The sequence below is a fragment of the Doryrhamphus excisus genome, chromosome 1 (genome assembly GCF_030265055.1).
Source record: "Doryrhamphus excisus isolate RoL2022-K1 chromosome 1, RoL_Dexc_1.0, whole genome shotgun sequence".
NCBI classification, from domain to species: domain Eukaryota; kingdom Metazoa; phylum Chordata; class Actinopteri; order Syngnathiformes; family Syngnathidae; genus Doryrhamphus; species Doryrhamphus excisus.
In genome coordinates, this window is record NC_080466.1 from 16,452,982 (window position 1) to 16,478,978 (window position 25,997).

General features: G+C 38.1%; 1 protein-coding gene across 7 annotated transcripts in view; it reads left to right on the forward strand.

Annotated features, from left to right (window-relative positions):
* The window catches only part of inpp4b (inositol polyphosphate-4-phosphatase type II B), a 130,109-nt gene extending 106,400 nt beyond the window's left edge, over positions 1 to 23,709 (forward strand). For 5 of the 7 annotated variants that reach the window (XM_058082838.1, XM_058082860.1, XM_058082845.1 and 2 more), the window contains 11 exons: positions 1,586 to 1,769; positions 6,183 to 6,392; positions 8,142 to 8,286; positions 11,269 to 11,441; positions 11,699 to 11,822; positions 13,699 to 13,825; positions 14,134 to 14,274; positions 14,344 to 14,441; positions 15,668 to 15,780; positions 17,595 to 17,749; positions 21,346 to 22,111. In XM_058082838.1, coding sequence (XP_057938821.1) covers positions 1,586 to 1,769; positions 6,183 to 6,392; positions 8,142 to 8,286; positions 11,269 to 11,441; positions 11,699 to 11,822; positions 13,699 to 13,825; positions 14,134 to 14,274; positions 14,344 to 14,441; positions 15,668 to 15,780; positions 17,595 to 17,749; positions 21,346 to 21,520 — 1,645 coding nt within the window. In that variant the 3' untranslated portion in view covers positions 21,521 to 22,111. Of the gene's footprint in view, positions 1 to 1,585; positions 1,770 to 6,182; positions 6,393 to 8,141; positions 8,287 to 11,268; positions 11,442 to 11,698; positions 11,823 to 13,698; positions 13,826 to 14,133; positions 14,275 to 14,343; positions 14,442 to 15,667; positions 15,781 to 17,594; positions 17,750 to 21,345; positions 22,112 to 23,182 lie in introns of those variants that run through there. The other 2 variants (XM_058082851.1, XR_009131712.1) reach the window with 2 other exon arrangements.
* Positions 23,710 to 25,997: the final 2,288 nt, after the last annotated feature.

Genomic DNA, 25,997 nt, shown 5'->3' on the forward strand with positions numbered 1-25,997 from the left:
GTTATTTTATGTTTTATGTGTCGTGGTTTATGTTGGATGTAAAAATACAGTAATGTGTGTTTTATTTGATTGTTTTATTACAATAATTAATCATAATCATCATAACCATAACCTTAAAGTGGACCTATTGTGCTTTTTCCACTTTTCTGACCAATAAATGTAGTTACAATGTTGTATATAAGTTTCTGATGGCTCTCAACTCTCGTTTTTTCAGAGTAACAATTTATCAGTGTCCTAGCTGTGTTTATTTTGCGTAGGTAAGCTGTTGTCTGTGTAGCATTATGCTAGACTGTGCATACAGGGAGCAGGGTGCAAATTACAAGCTCACAGATATCAGTCAACGGTCTCCAACCAGTATCTCATGAGCTACCAGTCGGTCCCAAACACTTTTCAAGCAGCCCTCCAAAGGGTTCATTCATTTATTTTCAACTCCTCTACTTACAAAATTAGAAAGTTGGTTTCAGCAGTGGTCTGAAAGTCCTTAGGAACGCTTAGCAGCTTTATAAATGTAATGTTTTTGTAGTTAGAGCATAGAAACCTTCTAAACAGGCTTTTTAACATTTTAGAGCCCTCTAGACATGAAGTAACACCCCTATAGTCACCTTTACAGTCCTATTACCCAATATAGTCAACATAATAAGACATAGTAAAAAGTATTAAGCATAGAAAACCTGTTTACTACCTTCTAAATAGGTTTTTCAACGTTTTTAGAGCCCTCTAGACATGAAGTAACACCCCTATAGTCACCTTTACACTGCTCTTACCCAATATGCAGTGTGACCAATCACAGCGGAGTGGCCATGGGTGGAATAAATAAAAACAGACCATTTTGCAAATCCAAGGAAATCCAGCTGGAATGGGTGCAGATTCTGGAAGATCTCGAATGTTTTCTGTGCGTGTTATTGTGTGTAGCTGCTCTATACGAGTCCACAACTCAATACAATACTATGAGCTTAATAGTTCCCATTCAATAAGTCTACAGTGTCAAACAGTATTACATTAACATACATTTTAAACACTTTTAGGCTAATGAAGTATAGGGTGGTTAGCGCGCAAACCTCACAGCTAAGAAACCAGGGTTCAATTCCACCCTCAGCCATCTATGTGTGGAGTTTGCATGTTCTACCCGTGCATGTGTGGGTTTTCTCCGGGTACTCCAGTTTCCTCCCACATTCCAAAAACATGCTAGGTTAATTGGCGACTCCAAATTGTCCATAGGTATGAATGTGAGTGTGAATGGTTGTTTGTCTATATGTGCCCTGTGATTGGCTGGCCGCCAGTCCAGGGTGCACCCCGCCTCTCGCCCGAGGACAGCTGGGATAGGCTCCAGCAACCCTCGCTACCCTTGTGAGGAAAAGCTGTAGAAAATGAATGAATTAATGAAGTATGCACATCTCATTTTTTTTCACAAAAGCGTAAAAAGAAGTTAACCACTAATGTAATGCCAATGGCTTCTTTTTATTTGCTTCAGATATTTCAACAAGTGGCCTTTCAACGTTTTGCAGCGTTCCCTGCTAACTTCCTGTCTTGTAAGACAACGTCACTGTTGCTAACAAGACAAATTCTTGTCTGTCAATGTCTGCAGCTTCAGCACCGCCTACCAGTGTATCTACTACTCCCCAGAGCACACGGCCAAAGCTCAGGAGGTTCTGAGCAGCGTCAGCCTCCTGCAGCCGCTCATCACAAGCTTAGCCGACCAACTCCTACAAGCTGCTCAGGAGCGATCCGCGCCGGGGCTCAGGGAGGCGCTGAAGAACCTCTCTGACAAGGTGAGCAAGGTCTTACAAACGTAAAACCGAGTTAAACTGTTAATACTTTACCTGATTGTTGATAACAAGACACGGTGCTTGGTTTTTCCTGCTTTTACTGTTATTGTGTTATAAGAAAAAGTGTTCATGCTTAAGAAGGTATACAGCTCTTTGGTGCAGAGCAAGCTGGCGGTGGCGGCCTGCAGATCTCTTAACTCATTGAATGTCACCTCTATGTTGGGGAAGGAACTTGAGCTGGTGCGTGAGACAGAGAAGTTCAGGCTAGATAGTCAGACCCACAGCCAGGGCTCTAAAACATCAGTCAAATATGTTATAATATTATCATATTTTACTCAACAACGACCAGCGACCCAAAAAAATGGACCCACAACGCTCAAGTTGGAATTTTGGGGAGGAAAAAAATGCTACGAATAAAACATTTTCTCTAGTCATCATTCGAGGAAGGGCAAAAACACATATTTATAAAAATAAAGTTGTAAGAAAATCAGTTAAAAATGTGGGGAAAAAAATCAGAATGAGAATGCCCTTTATTGTCATTTTACATATAGTAGAATAAAATTGCAGCAGCTCCATTTTCAGTGCAAGATAGTATTATTGTACAGAATATAGAAATTAGAAATTAGAAGAATAAATGAAGAATATATACAAGAATTAGAAGAATAAATAATAAATAACAAAGGTTCTACATTGGTTGCTTTGATGACGTAGTTACATCTGAATGCATCACATAATCAGTTCACAGTTCAACAAAAGGAGTAGGAAGTTAAATTCTAATTTAATTTATTTTTATTTTATTTTACTTTATTCATTTTTAATTTTACTTATTTAAATTTGTAGTTATTTTTATTTAATTTTTTTTTTATAAGGTGATAATGAAAAGTTAGCATTTGACGATCATAAATCCAAACTAAGAAATAGGTTGTAATTGTAGACAATGGTGATATGAGTTTTTTTTTTCCAAAAGTGTGACCGTTCCTTTAAGAACAGGGGTCACGGCTGACTTACGAGAAGCGGGCCTACAGGACACGCAATTAGCAGTTAGCGGCAGCATGACTTTGCTTGGCGGAGCTGCCATCTTTTTTTTTATCAGCGTAATTAATGAATTACAGCTGCTGCTGTCAGACCGCAATCTGTTGTGTAAGACATTGTTTTGGCCGCTGAAGCCAATCGGCTGGCTTTAATTGCTACATTCGCCGTGGCAACGCTTCCTCTCATCCCTGATTACACACATGCCAAGGAGACGTCCACCCCTGGACGCTTGGAGCCAAGGACTCTCTGATTGGAATCTAAAGTTGTGTCTTGATGTGTGTGTGTGTAAATGAAACTACTCTTCCATGCTTTTCAATGTATTCATTGTAGCTTGAAAGAACAAAATGCTGAATAATGGTACAAACACGCCGCAAAACAAGCTGCTTGCGTTCATGCAAAGTAGCATTCGTGCCACTGCCGAGAAACAGCAAAAGAATAAAAACTTTTATAAATTTAAATTTAAATTTAAATTATAAAGTTTTGGAGAATTATGACTTTAATTTCTTAATCTAATGCAGGGTTTTTTTTATTACTTTGTTTGGGCAATAAGACAAAAAAATATCTAATAATTGGTTTTCAGAACCTCACATCTTCATTCATTCATTTTCTACCAATTATCCTCACAAGGATCGCAGGGGGTGCTGGAGCCTATCCCAGCTGTCTTCAGGTGAGAGGCGGGGTACACCCTGGACTGGTGGCCAGCCAATCACAGGGCACATATAGACAAACAACCATCGCAAATTAACCTAGCATGTTTTTGGAATGTGGGAGGAAACCGGAGTACCCGGAAAAAACCCACGCATGCACTGGGAGAACATGCAAACTCCACACAGAGACTCCACACAGAAATCGAACTCGGGTTACCTAGTTGTGAGGCCTGCACGCTAACCACTCTGACCGCCGTGCAGCCAGAATAAGAACAAAAGAAGCCAAAATTGTACCACTTCCGGAGTACCGGAGTACCCGGAGAAAACCCACGCATGCACGGCGACTCCACACAGAGATGGCCCAGGGTGGAATTGTACTCAGGTCTCCTAGCTGTCTGGCCTGCGCACTAACCACTCAACCGCTGTGCAGCCCACCTTAAATCTTATTTTTCATAATATGAATTTTCTTCATTTTCTTGGAAACATCCAATTTTTTGTCATCATACCATTGACTGTTTTGTAATTTTTGTCATGATTACCGTAATTTTTTACTTAAAAAAAAAAGATAATAATTAATTCCTTTAATTTATAATATCAGAAATGTTGTCATCACTTCTATATGTGACCTGTGATTGGCTGGCCACCAGTCAAGGGTGTACCCCGCCTCGCGTCTGAAGACAGCAGGGATAGGCTCCAGCACCCCCGCAACCTTTGTGAGGAAAAGTAGTAGAAAATGAATGAATGATGTCATCACTTTTTTTTCCCTCCAAAAATGTCTCCTAATAGTCCGATGGTGGTTAGCGTGTAGGCCACACAGTCAGGACCCTGGACAGAGCCAGCTCTCCTCGTCTTTTTCTGTCTCGATAAAGACAGCAAGATTGATAATTTTTTTTCTCATAAAAATGATGTGGAAGACAAAAAGTCTGCAATTATGTTGGCTGCACACACAATATTCAGCAACTTTATGAATTCAGCCTCTAAAGCGTGTTGAAATGGGCTGTTTTTCGACTTTTTTTTTCCCCTTGGTTTCTCACCACTGGGAGTCCACAGAAGCATTTTCTATCTCCTGCACTGCACTCAGTGAAAATCGGTTGCAGGTTGACTGAATAGAAAAGCGTCTCCAAGGGCGTTTGTGGATATTTGTGATGTGTAAAAAGCAGAGAAGCCGCAGTTTAAGCGTTTCTTCACTCTCGAGAACGCACGTGGGATGTTTCACTTTTTGGCACAATTTTTAAGGACAGAAAAATCCTGCAGCAGCACCGTGCAACGTCTTCATATCATGCCAGAGCGTGCGGCGTTGTTGTGCTTCACTTGAATGCAGCGCAAATAAAATTCAACAGTAGAGGAGAACGTTAAGTCCTAGTATCCACACGTTTTGGATTCCAACAGGGACTTCTGGAGATTGGACGCTGAGAGGTAATGGTAATGGTAATGGTAATGGTTTTATTTCATTTGAACATGCATCAGATTACAATTGAATGCATCCCATAATCAGTTCACAGTTCCACATGTCCAAAAGGAGTAGGAAGAAGCAAAGCTTTTTAAATCCTACCCCTCCATCTGGTGCTTTTACAATCAGTAACTGTTACGTTTGTTCACTTCCTGCTTTCCTAATATAATTGAAGTTATTTTATTTTATTATTTTTGTATTTAATTCAATAATATTTAATTATTTATTATTTTTTTGTTTTATTTTTTATTTATTTTTTTACTTATTCTTACTTTATTTACTTTTACTTCACGTACCAAAGTATGAAGTGATATAATATGATATTTTTTTTAATGTTTAATTTGTTTTTGTCATGTACAGAAGTACGAAGTGATATGACCATACAGTATGCATTTTTAGCCTTATGCATTATTTTAACAGTTTGAAGATGAACTACATCAGCAAGTTGAAGTATTTGTGATTTTAGAAATAAGGAGTTAGTATGTTCTCTGTAGGCGGCATTATGAATTATCCTTACTGGCCTTTTTTGCAGTACATTTAGCAAGTGAAGATTTTATAGTTATTAGCCCATATTTCCACACAAAGTGTGGAGTGATTTCTGATTGAGAAAAAAATTGTTTTGTAATATGAGGTTTCCAGATCATATTTTCATCAATTGTGATTGAGAAATTTATTTTCCTTCACCCTTTCAAGAGAGTGGAGAGCCGTGATTGGAAGAAATGGTCCATATGATCTGAATCCCAAGCACTTTGAACCCAAGTGTTGGAGTATTGGACACAGATTGTCCACTGCTGTCTTCCTGCGAGAGGCGGGGTGCACCTTGGAGTGGTGGCCAGCCAATCACAGGGCACATATTAGGTCAAATGTCATAACATCAAATTAAAGCAACATTGTTTGATGTCACCCACCCCTCCTGAGAAGGTACTGGAAATAGTTCCCGTCTCTGTTGGACCAGCTTGTCCACAGCTCTAGATAGGAACATTAAAATGAGGTGTTTTTGTGAAATATTGCAGTATTATAACCTTGCTGACCCCCTGACTCTGGAGAGCTCTTATCGCTTTCACTCTGAGGGGCAGCAGTGAGCCGAGGCGTCGTCTTGGCCGGATGTTGGCCCGCGGAGCTGCGCCAGCCTGTCGGAGTAATTGAATTGTTTGTTGTCGGTCCCACCGGAGGGAGAACATCTTCTCTTTTTAAAGGCTCTCCCTCCATCTCACTCTGCCGCTTCTGCTCTCTCCGGCGCCGCCTTTTTATTTGCAATCACGTCCCGCCGTTTGTCTTTCACTGTAGACGGAGCAATTTGTCCACACGCTCAAGGATGAGCTGGTCAAGTGCGCTCTGCTGGCGCTGCACGCCGCCCAGCCTGGATACGTGTCCAAGAACCAGAAGACCACACGTCACGACCAAAGCCCCGTCCAGACGCCCGTTGAGAAGACAACGGTGTGTAACAACGTGGACGACTCCATCCCGCATCACAAGGAGTACGACGAGGAGGAATGGGCAAGTGTATTTTTTTGCTTTGTATGCATAAAAATTGAGTCATTTAAGTAAATAATTGGTTATCAATAATATTTAAAGGGGACCTATTATGCTTTTTCGACTTTTATATGTAGTTAGAATGTTGTATTCTCATGTTAAACGATGCCAAAGTTCCATATAATGATTTGTGAACACTTGGTTTCAGAGGGTGGTCTAACACTGGTGAATTGTGATGTCACAGATTGCTGGGCTTCCTTATATGGGCGTACGCTGTAGGCCAAATACGCCCTGTTTCTTCTGGTGGAAGGGAAAGCTACATTTGTTTACAATTCTAACAAGGCAAACATCAGGCATAAGTGGTTGGAGTTCCTGATTCCCTACCAGCAAAAGAAAAGTATTTGAAAAATATTAAAAAGAAAAATTATCTGTCAGCTATGCAGCTGGGCTAGCCCACAAACTTTCTGATCGCCTTTCCAACGTTACTTAGTCGTGTGGAGGAGTCAGAAGAGCAAGCAGGAAGTAACACATTTTTTCTAACACCAGCTCATTGTGACGTCACAGTGACTTCCTTATATGGGCGTTACCGGGTACAAGCATATAAGGTCACAAAACTCTCTGAAACCGAGCATTCAGAACCATCCCAAACTTCTTTCAGGGCAAGGTTTAACACGAGAATACAACATTCTAAGTACATTTATCAATAATTTTACATTTAAAGTAGAAAACGGATAATAGGTCCCTTTTAAATTTTCTGTTCAGTTGAAAATTTAGCTTATTTTTATTTGCTGCTATTTTTAGCAAGCTTTGATTTTATGAACATCTCCTAAAATATACTTTTATGTTATAGAAGTGATAATTTTCGTGATTTGTTTTACTGCTTATCCTCACGAGGGTCGCGGGGGTTGCTGGAGCCTATCCCAGCTGTCTTCGGGCGAGAGGCGGGGTACACCCTGGACTGTTGGCCAGCCAATCACAGGGCACATATAGACAAACAACCATTCACACTCACATTCATACCTATGGACAATTTGGAGTGGCTAATTAACCTAGCATGTTTTTGGAATGTGGGAGGAAACCGGAGTACCTGGAGAAAACCCACGCATGCACAGGGAGAACATGTAAACTCCACACAGAAATCGAACTCGGGTCTCCTAGCTGTGAGGCCTGCGCGCTAACCACTCTGACCGCCGTGCAGCCGGAATAAGGACAAAGAAGCCAAAATTGTACCACTTCCACACGGAATGAGAAGGTTAACTTTTTTCCCATTTGATCTACGGTGCAGCCTTATTATTACATAAAAAACAAAAAAAATACAAAAATAGTTGACTGTAAGGAAAATGAGTGTTTATTTGGGGTGGGTGGAATCCCACCCTGAATGTTCTGAACTCCTGTTTTGAGGCTGGTTTCACATCAATGAGGAAAAACCAGCGTCTCTGCTGGTTGAAGCCAAGTGGTGTACTCTATTCAGGGTCGTTTACATCCACAGATGTTGATGTTTTTAGACATGGCGCTAATTAGGGAGCTACTTGGGTTTGTAGACTACACACCCAGCAACTATGAGCCAAACTTTGGTTGTAGTGTCAGTCATGAGAAGTTGTAGCTAATGCTGTTTGTTTCATTGCAAAGTCTGATGTTTCCTTGCATATCTGGCTCCCCTCCACAGTAAAAAAAAGACATTTTGAAGAAGCAAAATTACTACTTTTTGTCGTCGTTATTAGTTTGTGTGAGTTCATGTTGCCAGCATCTGATGTCTGTCCCGGACACTTTCAGGACAGAGTTTGGGCCAGCGTGGCCAAATGTCTCAACTGTGTCATCGCCATGGTGGACAAGCTGGCCGAGGAAGACGACCGCAACGACAAGCAGGAGCGTGTCACAGAGCAACACCTGGCTGACGTCATCACCTCACACAACCCCAGTAAGGAAATGTTTCCTTTCACTTCACATCACTAGATGATGCTTCTTAATCATGGTAATGGTTTTATTTCATTTGAACATGCATCAGATTACAATTAAATGCATCCCATAATCAGTTCACAGTTCCACATGTCCAAAAGGAGTAGGAAGAAGCAAAGCTTATTAAATCCTACCCGTCCATCTGTTACTTTTACAATCAGTAACTGTTACATTTGTTCACTTGCTTTCCTAATATGATTTAATTTTTTTTTTACTTTATTTTATTAATTTTGTTTTTTTTTTAGTTTTATTAATTCATTTAATTTTATTTGTTTTGTCACGTACCAAAGTACGAGGTGATATGAGCATCCAATGACATAATGGGTACCATAGTAAGTGTCAATATAGTGATAATATAATATAGTGAAGCTTATTAAATCCTACCCCTCCATTTGGTACTTTTACAATCAGTAACTGTTACATTTGTTCACTTCCTGCTTTCCTAATATAATTTTATTTTATTATTTTTGTATTTAATTCAATAATATTTAAGTATTTATTATTTTTTTGTTTTATTTTTTATGTTTTTACTTATTCTTACTTATTACTTATTTATTACTTATTTTTACTTATTCTTACATTTGTTCACTTCCTGCTTTCCTAATATAGTTTAAGTTTTTTGTATTTTTTTATGTATTTTTTTTTATTATTATTTTAGTCACGTACCAAAGTATGAGGTGATATGACCATACAGTGACATAATGGGTACCATAGTAACTGTCAATATAGTGATATATATAGCACATCATTACTGTTTTTTTGCAGTACATTTAGCGAGTGAAGATTGCTTTTATGAAGAATCATTGTTGTCTTTAAAGCAGCACCTTTTTATAACAATATTTCAAAGAGTCCACCACAAGGCGAATGCATCGACGCATTTCAAGGGAAATACTGATATTATTTTAAAGAACGAATCATAAAAAAACAGTGTGCTTTGCTGTTCAAACTTCAAACTGGGGATGCTGTCAGAGAAGCTGATAAGACAAGCACCATATGTAGTTTGGCCATCCGGGCCTCCGAGCCTCTCTCCCGTGTCCATGGAGACTTCCAGTGAGCCTCCAGTCCACATCCTGCAGCTCAAGTCCACACTCGTGTGGAGTGTGTCACTGATGCCAGCTGGCAGGCTGCACAGCCTTGGACACTCCTCACATCAACAATGAGCTATGTGTGTTTGTGTGTGTGTGTGTGTGTTCAAGTGAGCTGGCAGGTAAGACAGTATTCATCCCCTCTGTGCTGAGTTCAAACATTGATGCTCAAGCTCCGTGGAATAAGTGTAAGTGGAATAAGATGACACGCACTAGAATGAATGAAGGTTCCAGCAACTCTATTAAAATGAGGTTTGCAATGTTTATAGTTAACAGTCGACTGATGGAATGATTTTGTTTGATTGTTTGTTTGATTTGTTTTCATTGTGATAAGACATAATTTCACAGTTTTTATGTCGGGTGTACTAAAGAAGGCAGAACATGGGCGGAATGCCGGGTGGCTGGTGAGCCAACGCTGCCCTCTGTTGGACAGTGTTGGAATAACCATAAATCAGCGCATCAAGTTATAAGGTAGTAAAGCAAGTCAAGCAATATGAATAACATTTATTTTAAATAAATATTGAAAAATTACAAAAATATCCAAAGATATTTAAAAAAATTAATTATTAATATGCATATTATGCATTATCGATTTTCTGTCATAATGACACTTGCAGGGCGGAACTTTGGTTGTGTTTGCGTGCAATATAAAGTCTGCCAAGCAGGAAATGACATGATTTAACACATATTTTAAAACATTTTATATATTATTTTGATATAGTTATAATATATTCTTATATATTACTTTTTTTTAATATTATTTTTACAATAACGACTGACATATTTATTTTAAATAAATATTTAAAAATTACTAAAATATCCAAATACATGAAAAAATTGTTTTAAAATTATTATTATGCATATTATGCATTATCGATTTTCTGTCATAATGACACTTGTAGGCGGAACTGTGGTTGTGTTTGCGTGCAATATAAAGTCTGCCAAGCGGGAAATGACATGATTTAACACATATTTTAAGACATGTTATATTATGTTATATTATTTTGTTATAGTTATAATATATTCTTATATATTATTTTTTTTAATATTATTTTTACAATAACGACTGACATATCTATTTTAACTAAATATTTAAAAAATACTGAAATATCCAAAGACATTTAAAAAAAAATTAAATTATTATTATGCATATTATGCGTTATCGATTTTCTGTCATAATGGCACTTGCAGGCGGAACTGGTTGTGTTTGCGTGCAATATAAAGTCTGCCAAGGGGAAATGACATGATTTCACACATATTTTAAGACATTTTATATATTATTTTGTTATAGTTATAATATATTTTTATTTTTAATATTATTTTATAATAATGAGTAACATGTTTATTTTAAATAAATATTAAAAAATTACTAAAATATCCAAAGACATTTTAAAAAAATTAAAATTATTATTATGCATATTATGCATTATTGATTTTCTGTCATAAAATGACACTTGCAGGCGGAACTTTGGTTGTGTTCGCGTTTGCACCGCGCTTGAAACGTTGTGCAGAGCTGACAGTGTGTCTAATGTTATGCTTTTCCCTTCTTTTTTTACATTTTTATTTTGTATTTTTTTATAAAAAGCCCTCACATAGTGTCCTTTCCATCCAGGCAATTTCATGGTGCATTTAATGACCGGCCGTTAATGTGAATGATCTATTAGGCTTTCAGAAGCAGTCCATGCCAAGAGAATGACCTTGAACACGGCGACAGCGACTTTATGACCACGCCTGTTTGCTGCGCTCAATAAAAGAGACACTCATGTCTCGCAAACATAATATGCAACAATTAACGACAGGAAGCAGCACAAACATCATCATGACGGTTTATCACCTCCTTGTTTCCTTGTGGCACACAGGTGACTGGCGGGAGCAGCTGTGCCCCCTGGTGGCCAGATTAAAGGAATGCATAACAGAGGTGGTGGACAGGGCCAAGAGGGCGGTTACCTTTGTCCTCCTGCAGGAGGCGGCGTGCAGCATTCCGCAGGGCTTCCTTCTGCAGCAGAGGAGGGACGTCGTCTTCAGTCAGGCTGTAAGGAACCCGTCAAAATACATTTCATTAGAACTTGGGTGTGGTGGCTCACAGGGTTGACGTCACGTCACGTCACGTCATGTGTCCAAGGTGCGGCTCAGGGGCCGTTTCTGGTCAGTGGCTGGTTGTTGTTATTGGTCTGGTGCACATTGTAGAAATAAAGTTAAACCAAAATAATTCATTTAAAATCTAATCAAAATATATCTGGGTGTGTTATTTACTGTATGTGTGTGTGTTCATGTGTGTTTGTTTACTAGCTGGCAGTGTTGGCGTGTGGTTTCGTCATGCGTCTTTACGCAGGAATGCAGGACAAAGGTTTTCTGAGGCAGCTCCACCTTGTCGGCCTAGTAGCCCAGTTCGAGAGCCTACTCAGCACTTACAGTGAGTCAACGTGCATTCTTACGTTTGGCCTCTAGGAGTCATCAAAGTGCAAAGGTCTTATTTAGGTTTCAGTGTAGGGATTAGGGTTTAGGGATTAGGGCTTCAGGTTAGAGTTAGAGGTTAGGGTTGGAGGGTAGCGTTAGGAATTAGAGTTTGGAGGTTGGGGTACTGGGTTGGGGTAGTTAGTGAAAAGGTTAGGAATTAGGGTAGGGGTTAATAGTTAGGGGAGCGGTGCGGATTAGGGGTCGTGGAGGGTTTAAGAGTTAGGGATTAGAAGTATTGTTAGGGTTGGGTTTTGGAGTGGGGGTAGTTAGGGGGCAGGGTAGAGTTGAACCGCTCTGTAACTCCTAACCACTACCCCTAATTCCTGACCCTGACCATTCCCCTAATTCCTAACTCTAATTCCTAACCCTTGCCCGAACTACCCCACCCCTAACAATACTTTGAACACCCCCACCTAACTCTTACCGTTAGGGTAAGGGTAGTTAACCCTTAGATGCATAAGTGGGTCAAAAATGACATCATCATTTCATATATGCTATCATACCATTCACATTTTTAACTTACCTTTTGTAAATTTTAAGAAATTTTACTTTTTGTGTTACTACCCCAACCTTCCAGAAGTGGGTCAAAAATGACCCGGTCAGGTTGTTTTCTTGAAATATCTTCGCAATGAAAATTTTTCATCATTTCATATTCCAGGTATTCCTCAAAAAAACATGTTTTTGCTATCATACCATTCACATTTTTAACTTACCTTTTATACATTTTAAGATATTTTAGTTTTTGTGTTACTACGCCAACCTTCCATAAGTGGGTCGTCAGGTTGTTTTCTTGAAATATCTTTGTAATGGAAAATTTTCATCATTTCATATTCCAGGTATTCCTAAAAAAACATGCTTTTGCTGTCATATCACATTTTTAACTTACCTTTTATACATTTTAAGAATTTTTTGTTTTTGCGTTACTACCCCAACCTTCCATAAGTGGGTCAAAAATGACCCGGTCAGGTTGTTTTCTTGAAATATCTTCGTAATGAAAAGTTTTCATCATATTCATATTCCAGGTATTCCTCAAAAAACATGTTTTTGATCTCAAACCATTCACATTTTTAACTTACCTTTTATACATTTTTAAGAAATTTTAGGTTTTGTGTTACTACCCCAACCTTCCGTAAGTGGGTCAAAAATGACCCGGTCAGGTTGTTTTCTTGAAATATCTTCGTAATGAAAAGTTTTCATCATATTCATATTCCAGGTATTCCTCAAAAAACATGTTTTTGATCTCAAACCATTCACATTTTTAACTTACCTTTTATACATTTTTAAGAAATTTTAGGTTTTGTGTTACTACCCCAACCTTCCGTAAGTGGGTCAAAAATGACCCGGTCAGGTTGTTTTCTTGAAATATCTTCGTAATGAAAAAATTTCATCATTTCATATTCCAGGTATTCCTAAAAAAGCATGTTTTTGCTGTCATATCACATTTTTAACTTACCTTTTATACATTTTAAGAAATTTTAGTTTTTGTGTTACTACCCCAACCTTCCATAAGTGGGTCAAAAATGACCCGCATGCATTTTCTATGGAATCCATTATTGATTCATTGATTCTAGTATGGATCATTTTTTGACCCACTTATGGAAGAGTGTGGGGTCCAGTCACTCGTGCATGTAAGGGTTAAGGGGAAGTGTTGCAGAGTTAGTGGTTAGGAGTTATAGATTAGATTAAAGATTAAGGGTAGGGGTTTGGGTAGCGGTCAGGTTTAGGGTTAATCCCATAATGTGCCAAACAAAGTGGCACAAAGATCCAATTCAATGCCGACATGTTAGTTCTGATCATCCCTGGTTGACATTGCTATGGAAACCCATCCCAAGGTGAAGAGATCGGGATGCTGGAGGACATGGAGGTGGGAATCTCGGACCTCCAGAGAGTTGTCTTCAAGATTACCGAAGCCAAGACGGACCAGCTGGGTGACCTTCAGCCAGTCGTGCGAGGCAGACGGTGAGACTTGGATACAAAATATTAGAAACACCCCTAAGCGTAATCATAAAATGATCATATGGTGACCCAATTGACCAAGCATTGCACCCAATAAACATTTAGTTTTATTTATGGACATTAGGGGGCCTCACGGGATTCATGTGGGAGTCTGGTTTCTGCCTTTGTGAACTTTCCACCTCCTGGCTTGTGAATAACGACTTCAGGGTTGCATCGGCCGCTTAAGGAGCTGCGTTGACGTCGTTCTCCCACCAGATGATTTTCCATCTGTCTTATCGTTGACCTTTCTTCTTTTTTTTTTTTTTTTACAGGGACCACTTCACTGTGGAGGTCCCACTTCCGGGCCCGGCCTTCCAGAACCTGCCGGAGGAAATCAAGGAGGGAAAACACTTGCGAGTGTTTCCGGTGCTTTTTAACGTGGGCATCAACGAACAGCAGACAATAGCGGAGAGGTAGCACACAACAACAAAAAAAACAAAACAGCCAATAAATAAAAATTAAATGTTTGATTTGTGCTGCAGGTTTGGTGATATTTCTCTTCAAGAGAGAATAAACCAGAAGAACTTTGAGATGCTGGAGTTTTATTACAAATCACTTAGTGAAAAGTTGCCACATGAATGTAAGTTGGACTCTACAATCTTTTGCTATGATCACCTATTAGCCACCTAGCTTAGTGCAGCACCTGAATGACGTAAGACCCACCCACCACTTGAGTGACATGAGCGCTAGTTGCTGCCTTATGGAGGACATTTGACTCGCATTTTTGCAGTTGGTCCTTAAAAACAGCCAAGAGCGTCTGCCATAAAGAAGATCTTTGATTAGCGTTTTCACCGCAGATTCCCAAAAACAGCACAGGGGCTCTTTGATAGCATTTTAGCAGTAAGACCTGAAAAAATAGCACAGAACTCCTGTCATAGAGAGGATCTTTGACTCGTGTTATTTTGCAGTTGGTCCTTTCGAACAGCAGAGAGCATCTGTTTTGTAGAAGATCTTTGATTAGCATTTTTGCAGCAGATTCCTAAAAGCAGCACAGTCTTCCGTCATATTGGGGATCTTTGGTTAGGATTTTTGTAAAAACAGCAGAGAGCTCCTGTCCTTGAAAGGCTCTTTGATAACATTTTTGAGGATCTTTGGTTAGGATTTTTGTAAAAACAGCAGAGAGCTCCTGTCCTTGAAAGGATCTTTGATAACATTTTTTGCAGTAGCGCCATAAAAACAGCAAAGAGCACCTGACATATAATATCTTTGATTAGCAGCAGATTCCTCATAAACTAGGGGATCTTGGACTAGCATATTTTTTTCTGGAGGTCTCTAAAAACAGCTGAGCACTCCTGTCTTCGGGCTAGCGTTATTTCAGAAGGTCCTTAAAAACATCAGAGAGCGTCTGTCATATAAGAGATCTTGGATTGCCATTTTTGCAACAGATTCCTAGAAACAGCTGAGTGCTCTTTCATAAACTGAAGCTTTGAGAAGCATTTTTGCAGTAGGTCCTGAAAAACAGCAGAGAAGATCAAAGAAGATCTTTGACCAGCTGTTTTGCCTCACAAGATCAGATTGCTTTTTCATATACAAGATCTTTGATTCGTGTTTTTGCAGTAATTTTTTTCAGTATTTGGCCAGGATCTTTGCAGTAGGCCATTAAAAACAGAAGAGCACACCAGTTATATAGAGGATCTTTGACGAGCATGAGCTTGGGCTCAAATATATGGTATACAAAATAAGAATAACAATGTGAGTGGAACAAACTTTTATTGCTGGTGTCAGCAATCTCCAGTTTAGGGAGTTACTGTATGTAAAGAGAAAGTGTGAAAGTCTCATTCATGTCTCACACGTTCTGTCTAACAGGTCTACCATGTTTCCAAACCCAGACTGACATAAAGGAACTACTTGAAACCCTGGGCCAGAATGTAGTCACTAAGCGGCGGAAGAATGTGGAGATTCTGTGGATCGCTGCGGCGGTGAGTCAACGAATCTCACTTCCTGTTGTTGACTCGGAGCATAAATTCCACTGTGCCGTGTAAACACAAACGCCCTTTGTTGCATAAGTGGCCCATCTGCATGCGCTGTGCAACACAGTCTATCGCTATCTGTTAAAAGCTGCAGAAGTTAAGGAAACGCTCCAAAATCAAAGCCGTTCATGTCGATGATGGTAAAGCTGTCGTGCATGTGCAAAGGTTACTAGGTTAATATGGTTAGTACGGCCAGGCTAACCCTGTCAGCTCTGTCATAACGCTGTAATATTATAAGTAAAAGTAACATCACTTTGAAAGTTGAAGTATGAAAGCAAAAAGTACTTTTTTTTAGTTGGAATATTATGAGAAAACCAAAAATAAAGCTGGAATTGTTTATTATTATATCATATTATCAAAAATAATAATCATAATGAAATAAGTAATATAATCTTATATTATATTATATATATTATATTATGTTATATTATATATTATATTATATAATTATATTATTATACTATTATATATAATATTATATTGTATTATTTAAAAAAAATTCTATCTAGAAAAAAGGTTGCAATTTTACAATAATGAACTTGTAATATTATGTAGCAGAGTTTCAATATTAAATAATATTAAAGACAAAATATATTTATAAGTCGGAATATTATGAGAAATACAACCAAAAATAAAGCTGTAATTGTAATTGTTTATTATTATATCATATAATTAAAACAAAATAATAATGATGAAATAAATAATATATTATTGTATTATATTATATTATATTACATTATATTATATTATATAGCTGTCATTTTACCATAGTAAAGTCCACATATTAAGAGAAAAAAAAATTATTCTATCTAGAAAAAAGGTTGCAATTTTACAATAATGAACTTGTAATATTATGTAGCAGAGTTTCAATATTAAATAATATTAAAGACAAAATATATTTATAAGTCGGAATATTATGAGAAATACAACCAAAAATAAAGCTGTAATTGTAATTGTTTATTATTATATCATATAATTAAAACAAAATAATAATGATGAAATAAATAATATATTATTGTATTATATTATATTATATTACATTATATTATATTATATAGCTGTCATTTTACCATAGTAAAGTCCACATATTAAGAGAAAAAAAAATTATTCTATCTAGAAAAAAGGTTGCAATTTTACAATAATTAACTTGTAATATTATGTAGCAGAGTTTCAATATTAAATAATATTAAAGACAAAATATATTTATAAGTCATAATATTATGAGAAGCTAAATCAGTTTATAATTTTTGGAAAATTAGGAAAAAAAATATTATATCAGACGTATATTATAATTATATTATTATTATATAGTTATATTATAATAAGATATATATCACATCCATGTCCAAATATTTTGGCAATAAAGTTATAATATAATGAGATAAAAATTCACAAATATTATTTAAGAAGAAAGTTCTTAAGACATTTGGAAAATGTCAAAAAATGGGTAAAAAAAGAGCAAAGAGTGGAAGTTCAGTTCGGCGTGGCGTGGCGGCGTTGTGGCTACGACCTCAGGATGCAGAGACGGGACACGAGTGCAGGTAAAAGTCACTTAAATAACGAGAACTGCAACGCAGAAAAAGGGATCAAACAACATAGAACATGCTAACGAGCACAAAAGTAGCAGCAGGTGTGAGCAAACCAGGAAAACTCAGAGGAACAAAACTGGAAGTTCAACAAAATAAAAGCCAGCAGACCAAAAAGGGGAAGGCTTATATTTTGTTCAATATTGAACCAGTCTATTTTAATTTGCTTGTGTTCAGATTTGCCGAAGGCTGAACGGCATCAGGTTCACCAGCTGCAAAAGTGCCAAAGATCGAACGTCCATGTCGGTCACATTGGAGCAATGTGCCCTCCTGCGTGATGAACACCAGCTCAGCAAGGACTTCTTCGTTCGAGCTCTGGACTGCATGCGGAGGTAAGCTTAAAACTTAAAATACTTATATTTAATAAGCATGAAAACATTTTCTAAGGCTGGACAAGAGACAGGCCTGGCACATTTAGCATCTCCAACAATGGCAGTAGACTACTAAGAACCGTTGATGGTCTTCTTCCATAAAAGTGGGTCTCAAATAGCATGACAGAGTGTACAGTTGTCCCTCGTTATTTCATGGTTCAAATATCACTCCCTCGCGCTATCACTGTTTTAAAAAAAAAAAGTTAATTAATAAATGATTGTTGTTTTGTGGTTGACTATGGTCTGTTATTAGTTAATATTCAAAGTGGGCTGCACAGTGGACGAGTGGTTGGCGCACAGACCTCACAGCTAGGAGACCCAGGTTCAATTCCACCCTCTGCCATCTTTGTGTGGAGTTTGCATGACCTCCCCGTGCATGCATGGGTTTTCTCCGGGTACTCCGATTTCCTCCATCATTCCGAAAACATGCTAGGTTAATTGGCGACTCCAAATTGTCCATAGGTATGAATGTGAGTGTGAATGGTTGTTTGTCTATATGTGCCCTGTGATTGGCTGGCCACCAGTCCAGGGTGTACCCCGCCTCTCGCCTGAAGACAGCTAGGATAGGCTCCAGCACCCCATGCGACCCTTGTGAGAATAAGCAGTGGAAAATGAATAAATGAATGAGTATTCAAAGCTAAGGTATACAGTGTGTCATATTCTAGCTACTGCTATAGCCATATACTATATTACTATACTATACATTACTATATAGTAATGGTCATATAGTAATGAAACATGACATTAGATTGTAGGCTATCACCTCACAATGCATTGAGACTGGCTGCTAAGTAGCTGCTGCTAAGTGACACAAGGTTCTCCTCTTGTTTCGTGTGGAAGTGGTAGGTTTTTGGCTTTGTCCTTCTTCCCTACTCCAGTTGAAACACTTTTAAGTTTAGTCTAAGTAAATTGGAGAGGCTAACTGGTTGGCTTTGTAGCTTGCTATGCTAGCTTTAGCCGTCTTTTATCTCATAGCCTGTGCAATGTGATGTAAACAAAGAATAATAGGAGTGGTGTTCTATGCTGGAAATACAAAAATATACTGTTTAATATGGATTAATATTATTATGGATTTCGATTTTGTGGAAATACACTCATCACAGTCGGGCAGGTCTGGAACCAACTGCGATAAACGAGGGATGAACTGTATCATTAGACAACACATTACCACATAAAAAAATTCCCTTCAGAATAAAAGCACAATTAACATTGAAACCTATCCGTTGAGTATCAGTGGTTAAGACTATTAAAAAAAATGGGCGCGTCCGTTATTTGCATTTTTCGCCACTTGAGTGATAACAGCTGAAGATCTACTCTAATTCCATTTTCAAGAAGTATGACAGAGTACGACGTCCTATTTTTTGCATGGTCAACGTACCCAACATGGACACAAATATCATTCACGTTGAAAGAAACCTTGCTATGTGCCGCGCCATTACCTGCCAGTTTGACACATGCATGTTCCCATGAAGCCTTCTGTCTCCGCGGCAACCAATGGCATCTTCACAATAAATAAACTTTGGACTTGAAAAAAAAAAAACAGGCAGGTGTTTGAGCAACGTTTCTGCGTTGGTAGTCAAGCTTTTCATGCGTTCCGCTAAAATCTTCCACCGAGGATACAAAGCAAACAAGGACACTGATTAGACCCGCTAGACTGGTTGGCTCAGAGCCGCTGCATCCATCGTCGATGGGGAATGTAATTGCTCTCCAATAAAAGTGAGACGTTTTGCATGGTGTTTCTCATGAAGTGATGTCAGCAAAAAGGTCTGCATGGGTCCCGCAGGAACCGCCCTCATCTGGCTCTACTCTCTGCTTCCACTCAGTCAACTCGTTTGCTCAAATTAATGAGATCTGCCTTCCTATTCAAAGTTGAGCATTTCTTGTGCCTGATGCCGCTTTTCCGCCACTCTTCATGACTGTTTTAGACCCCCTTTTGTACCACTCTTCATGCCTTCCTGATGTAATCTAGCTGCCTCTTGTTCCCGATGTTACTTTTCTGCCACCCCCCCATGCATTCGCCATCAAATTTGGTCGCCTCTTGTGTCTGATGTCTATTTCGTGCCACCTTCCATCCATTCCTTATCACAGTTTTGCACCACTCCCTGTTTCTTCATGTTCATTTTTGACTGCCTGATGTCAGTCTTCTGGCATCATTTTGACCCTTTTTGTGCCTGATGCCATTTCGCGCCACCCTTCATGCACATTTTTGGCTGCCTCTTGCACCCGATGTTTTACTTTTTTGCCCCATTCCATGCCTTCATATGAAATTTTGATCACCTATCTTTTGACTTGATCTCATTTTACTGCCACTCTCCATGCCTTCCTACTCAAAGATGAGCATTTCTTATGTCTGATGCCGCTTTTCCGTCACTCTTCATGACCGTTTTAGACCCCCTTTTGTACCACTCTTCATGCCTTCCTGATGTAATCTGGCTGCCTCTTGTGCCCGATGTTACTTTTCTGCCACCCCCCCATGCATTCGCCATCAAATTTGGTCGCCTCTTGTGTCTGATGTCCATTTCGTGCCACCTTCCATCCATTCTTTATCACAGTTTTGCGCCACTCCCTGTTTCTTCATGTTCATTTTTGACTGCCTGATGTCAGTCTTCTGGCATCATTTTGGCCCCTTTTGTGCCTGATGCCATTTCGCGCCACCCTTCATGCACATTTTTGGCTGCCTCTTGCACCCGATGTTTTACTTTTTTGCCCCATTCCATGCCTTCATATGTATTTTTGATCACCTATCTTTTGACTTGAACCCATTTTACTGCCACTCTTCATGCCTTCCTATTCAAAGTTGAGCATTTCTTGTGTCTGATGCCGCTTTTCCGTCACTCTTCATGACTGTTTTTAGACCCCCTTTTGTACCACTCTTCATGCCTTCCTGATGTAATCTGGCTGCCTCTTGTGCCCGATGTTACTTTTCTGCCACCCCCCATGCATTTGCCATCAAATTTGTGTCTGATGCCAGTTTTGTGCCACCTTCCATCCATTCCTTATCTCAGTTTTGCACCACTCCCTGTTTCTTCATGTTCATTTTTGACTGCCTGATGTCAGTCTTCTGGCATCATTTTGGTCGTTTTTGTGACTGATGCCATTTTGCGCCACCCTTCATGCACATTTTTGGCTGCCTCTTGTGTCTGATGTCAATTTCGTGCCACCTTCCATCCATTCCTTATTGCAGTTTTGTGCCACTCCGCATTTTCATGTTCATTCATCTTTTGTGCCTATTGTCAGTCCTCTGGCACCATTTCTGCCTTTTCACAATTTTGGCGCTATTCTGTGCCTGATGCCACCCTTGTGCATGTTCGTTTTATACTGCTTGTTGTGCCTGATGTCAGTCTTCTACCATCCTTCCTGCTTATATGCCCATTTTGGCCACCTTTTTGCTGCCTCTTGTGCCCGGACTCCTCCTTCATGGACTTCTGGTACCAGGCGCTCTCTTTACCAGAAGTCCTCTATCGACTAACACCGCATTGTTTCGCTCTTTCTCTCTCTCTCTCTCTGTCTGTCCGCCGCGATGGGTGTCCCCCCTTCGACCCCCATACTTCCTCAAGTCGGCTGTCCCACGGAGACTTCGGTCGCTGGGAGGACCCCGAAGCTGGTGCGGCGACAGAGAACAAACCAACATCCCGTCACTTTTATCCCATCGCCCTGCTGCTCGTTAGCTCCCACCTACTGGTTGTTTGGCTCATTTTAAGTCTTGTTTTTCTGCTTGCAAAGTATCAATAAAAAAATGACCTCAATGACATCTTTACTCATTTTCTCTTTTCTGTCTGCGCTGATCGTTCTTTTATGGGAAAGAATAACAATCAATCCCGGCACTGTCACTGACGATCAAGTGGTCTTGTCAGATTTAACAATTTAATATGAATTATTGTCTGAATGAAGTGCGAATCCTCGTGAACTAACGATATTACAGGAAAACTACACTTTTGGGTTTGTTTTCCCCATCATCCACAATTCTTATATGAAACATGAATGAACACACTTTCCCTTTTGTGTGTGTTCTAAAGAGAGAAAAACAGTTAGCATGAGGGAGCTAACAATGCTCATCGTAGGGCACACCTATTTCAGCTATTGAAAATTTGATAGAAGCTTTTATCCGCCTACTCAAAATAAAGTGGAAAAGACGCCCCAGACCAGCTGGACCGGGCAAACAACCGCCTGTTGCGTAAGTCCCCATGATATGATATTAATTGTGATACAGGAGCACCAAGCGCAGGATACTACAACACAGTTGTGTACATCGTATCAGTATGGATTAATTAATTTGGGATCATGTATTAATAATACAAAAAAAATAAAGCCTTACATAACAAACTCTAAATGTGTCAACAATAAAGTTCTCATATTATGAAGAAAAAGTCAAAAAATACTACTTCAAGAAAACATTTTTTACAAAAGAATTTTTTAGTGTTAAGAGGAAAAAAAAAATAATTTAATTAAAATAAAACGAGAAAATAATTTGAAACCCCATCAGTGAATGGAGTGTTTTTAATGGTTGGCAACAAATAAAAATACCACTTAAATCACATACCACAGGGGTTCCAGTGTATGTATTTGCTTTTTTTTTTGGGGGGGGGGGGCTATTACATTCATTCAGTATTTACATTCTCAGTTACTTTTCTGCAAAACATGGAATGCGGGCTGATACTTTACAGATCATACGGCTGTCTATGCGTAATTGTTGATACGCTTGTTTACATAAAGTTTTCCAATGGCGTTGAGGCATCACTGCATTACTCCAGCAGAAATATAGACCTTTGTGTTAGATGCTAGATGGGTTCATATACAGGTCAGTTATGTAATTATTATTATTATTATTGTTGGGGTTTTTGGAGTTTTTTTTAGGGCTTTATAGTCAAAATAGGTGTGCTCCGTTTTGTGCATTGTTAGCTCCCACTTGCTAGCTGTTTTTTTTCTGAGAACACTCAGAAAAGGATTGTGGATGATGGAAAAAATTCCTCCAAAAATTGCTTTTTTTCCTTTAAAAGCCAAAAAAAATGATTTGCTACTAACAGAAGTTGTTGTTTTAAGATTTGGCTTTTATTTATTTCCAATTTTCACCTCTTTCTTTTGCCCCTTTTTGGGTTTTTTTTAGTTGTTTTTTTAGTTGGGTGCTAGTATACTTAATTCAGGTATTGTATTTAACTTAACTCAATGTCATATCATTTTTTATTTTATTTTATTTTTTAATATATTAAATTTTCAATAATTTTTGTAAAATACGTATAATTTAATTTATTTAATCTCACTTTTTATTTTAATTAATTATTTAGGTGTACTTAACTAATTACATTTTCTTTTTTTGTTGTACTCTAATTATGATTTGTTAAATGAATGTTATTTTTGTTATTGTTATTTTTTAATTTGAATCTCCTCCCTCGTCAGAGAAGGATGTCGCATCGAGAACGTTGAAAAGAACATAGGTTGCAAGAAGTACGCCTTCAACATGTTGCAACTGATGGCCTTCCCAAAGTGCTACCGACCGCCCGAGGGTACTTACGGCAAAGTCGACACTTGATGAAATGCGCCAAACGTGACGGATGACGCTGTTTGTTTATTGTGACTGTCCGCCTGGTTACGTCACCACCAGCATGGTCAGGAGGAGGCTGAAGGTACAGTGCAGACGTGCACCTCGTTAAAGTGCAGCTAAAAGTCAACACATCATTTCGTAATACTTCATAATACTGTATAACAAATAATTGTATTTATTTTTATACACACTGAACACAATGTTGCATCCTTTTTCCTCGGACTTACTGTACAAAAATGTTGCCTTTTGTTGAAAATGTACCATTTTATACAATAAAATGTTATTTTCATGGCTTTGTCATACATCGTATCAGTATGGATTAATTAATTTGGGATCATGTATTAATAATACAAAAAAATAAAGCCTTACATAACAAACTCTAAATGTGTCAACAATAAAGTCCTCATATTATGAAGAAAAAGTCAAAAAATACTACTTCAAGAAAACATTTTTTACAAAAAAAAATTTAGTGTTCAGAGGAAAAAAATACAGAAAAATTTAATTTTATTAAAATAAAACGAGAAAATCATTTGAAACCCCATCAGTGAATCGAGTGTTAATGGTTGGCAACAAATAAAAATACCACTTAAATCACATACCATAGGGATTCCAGTGTATGTATTTGCTTATTTTTTTTTGGGGGGGGGGGCTACATTCATTCAGTATTTACATTCTCAGTTCAGCTGTTAGCTTATTGCTATATCAAATATGGACATTTTTTGCATTGATAGTTCCTGCTACATTTGCATGTATCTATACACACATTAGTACACACATTGCATAGAAAGTGGGTTATATTATAAACAAATATTTACATAGGGTGTATTTACATGCAGTTATGTGACAGGGTATTCACAATATTGCTTTTATAAGCCACCATAATATCTGGAAATACCACCAAATCTAATGTAGACTTTTTTGTGAGCAAAAAAAGATCATTTGACTAGAATATGTAATTTCACAAACATAAAATAGCACTTTATGACATAAACATGGAAATAAAGTAAATCGAGCAATTTCTGAGAAAAAAATAATTATTGTATACGGGGGGAAAATAATTTTACTTGAAAAAAGTAAAACTGTAATGAGAAAAAATGTTGTGGTTTTAAAAGAAACAAATTGGAATTTACAAAAGGTCGTAAATTGTGAGAAAATTTTGAAATTTTCCGAAAATAGATATGCTATTATATTATTATATTATAACAAAAAAGCCATAATTTTACCATTATTTCCGGTTTATAAGCTGCTACCTTTTTTTCCTGTGGCTATACCCAATGTAACACAATGAACACTCAACTCATCCCACAGCAACTTAACACTCAAAGGGTATACCTAATAAATATACAAACATACCAATGTGAGTTTAAGTCAACACGGCAAAGTAGATGGATGGATGGATGCTGCTGCAATGCTGGTTCTGTCCACCAGAGGGAGCTAGAAAAGCCCAGAGGGAGGCTGACATCATTGCAGCACCCCGGCAGGGACTAATGACTGCGTTGCTCAGTCGCCACACATGTACACTTTTTTTTTTCCTCTAAATTTCGCGGGTGCAGCTTATACACCGGAATTTACAGTACTTAAAAATTCTAATGTGTGAGAAAAAAGTCAAGCGTAAGTAATAATATGACAATAAAATTGGAAAATTTTCCAGCAGCAAAGTTATAATGTATAGAAAAAGTAGAAATTTTGAGCACCGGTAATTCCTAACAAAAAAACAAAACACCACTGAAATGAAAACTGAAAGTTGTACATCATAATTTGGTTGTATTTCCGATCTACTCCACTGTATTCTGTATAGTAAAAAAAACAACAACACATAGTATGGGTATTTGCACCTTATTGCTTTTTGGAAGTAATGGCCTTCAAAAGAGTGTTTAGTCTGCTGAGAAATGTGGAAACATTGCCAAGCGAGTGCGCTTCACATGGTGGACAGCTGACCTGAAACTGAAAAAACAACAAAATGCTGAGGTCCGGTCACGTGTTGTCATATGAAATGAAGACGTGAACGAGTGATTGATGCGTAGACTGACATGGGACTCACAGATGCAGACGATAGTATTTCATTATGCAGCCTGTCATTGAAATTCAAGATGCAAGAAACGTAAATGTTTTCCACGTCTTCTTCATCGATGACCATCAGCAACTCCTTGATGTAACATTCCAGTGACAACAGGTGACACTTGGTCTGCAGGACAGAAATCGTTATTGCGTAATAATGCAATTAAATACAAGCGGTGTGATGTTTCAATGTATGTGTTTGTAAACTAAAATGGAGGCCATTACAAAGTAACAGTAACAAATTATATGATTATATTATTATAATATTATATTATTATAATCATGTGACTGTAACTGAGTCTTTTCTGTATATATATAAGATAATTTTCAACAAATTATTGTGTCAAAATGCCACTCCTGTAATGTACGGGATGGCTGTCAACGTTTGCCAGATTTACGAGGCTGTCCCCCAATTTCTTATTTGTGGTTTCCTCCTCATACATCTAAATGTCTCAGTAAAAGTCAAAAGATATTTTTTCCAATAAAACTTAAAACGCGAATAACTTATTTTGTTTTTGTTAGTTTGACAGTTTGCCTTGGATAGTAATCTCCCGGAAAATATGGTAGTTATGATTTTATTTCCCATTTGGCAACATTAATCTAAACCGGAGA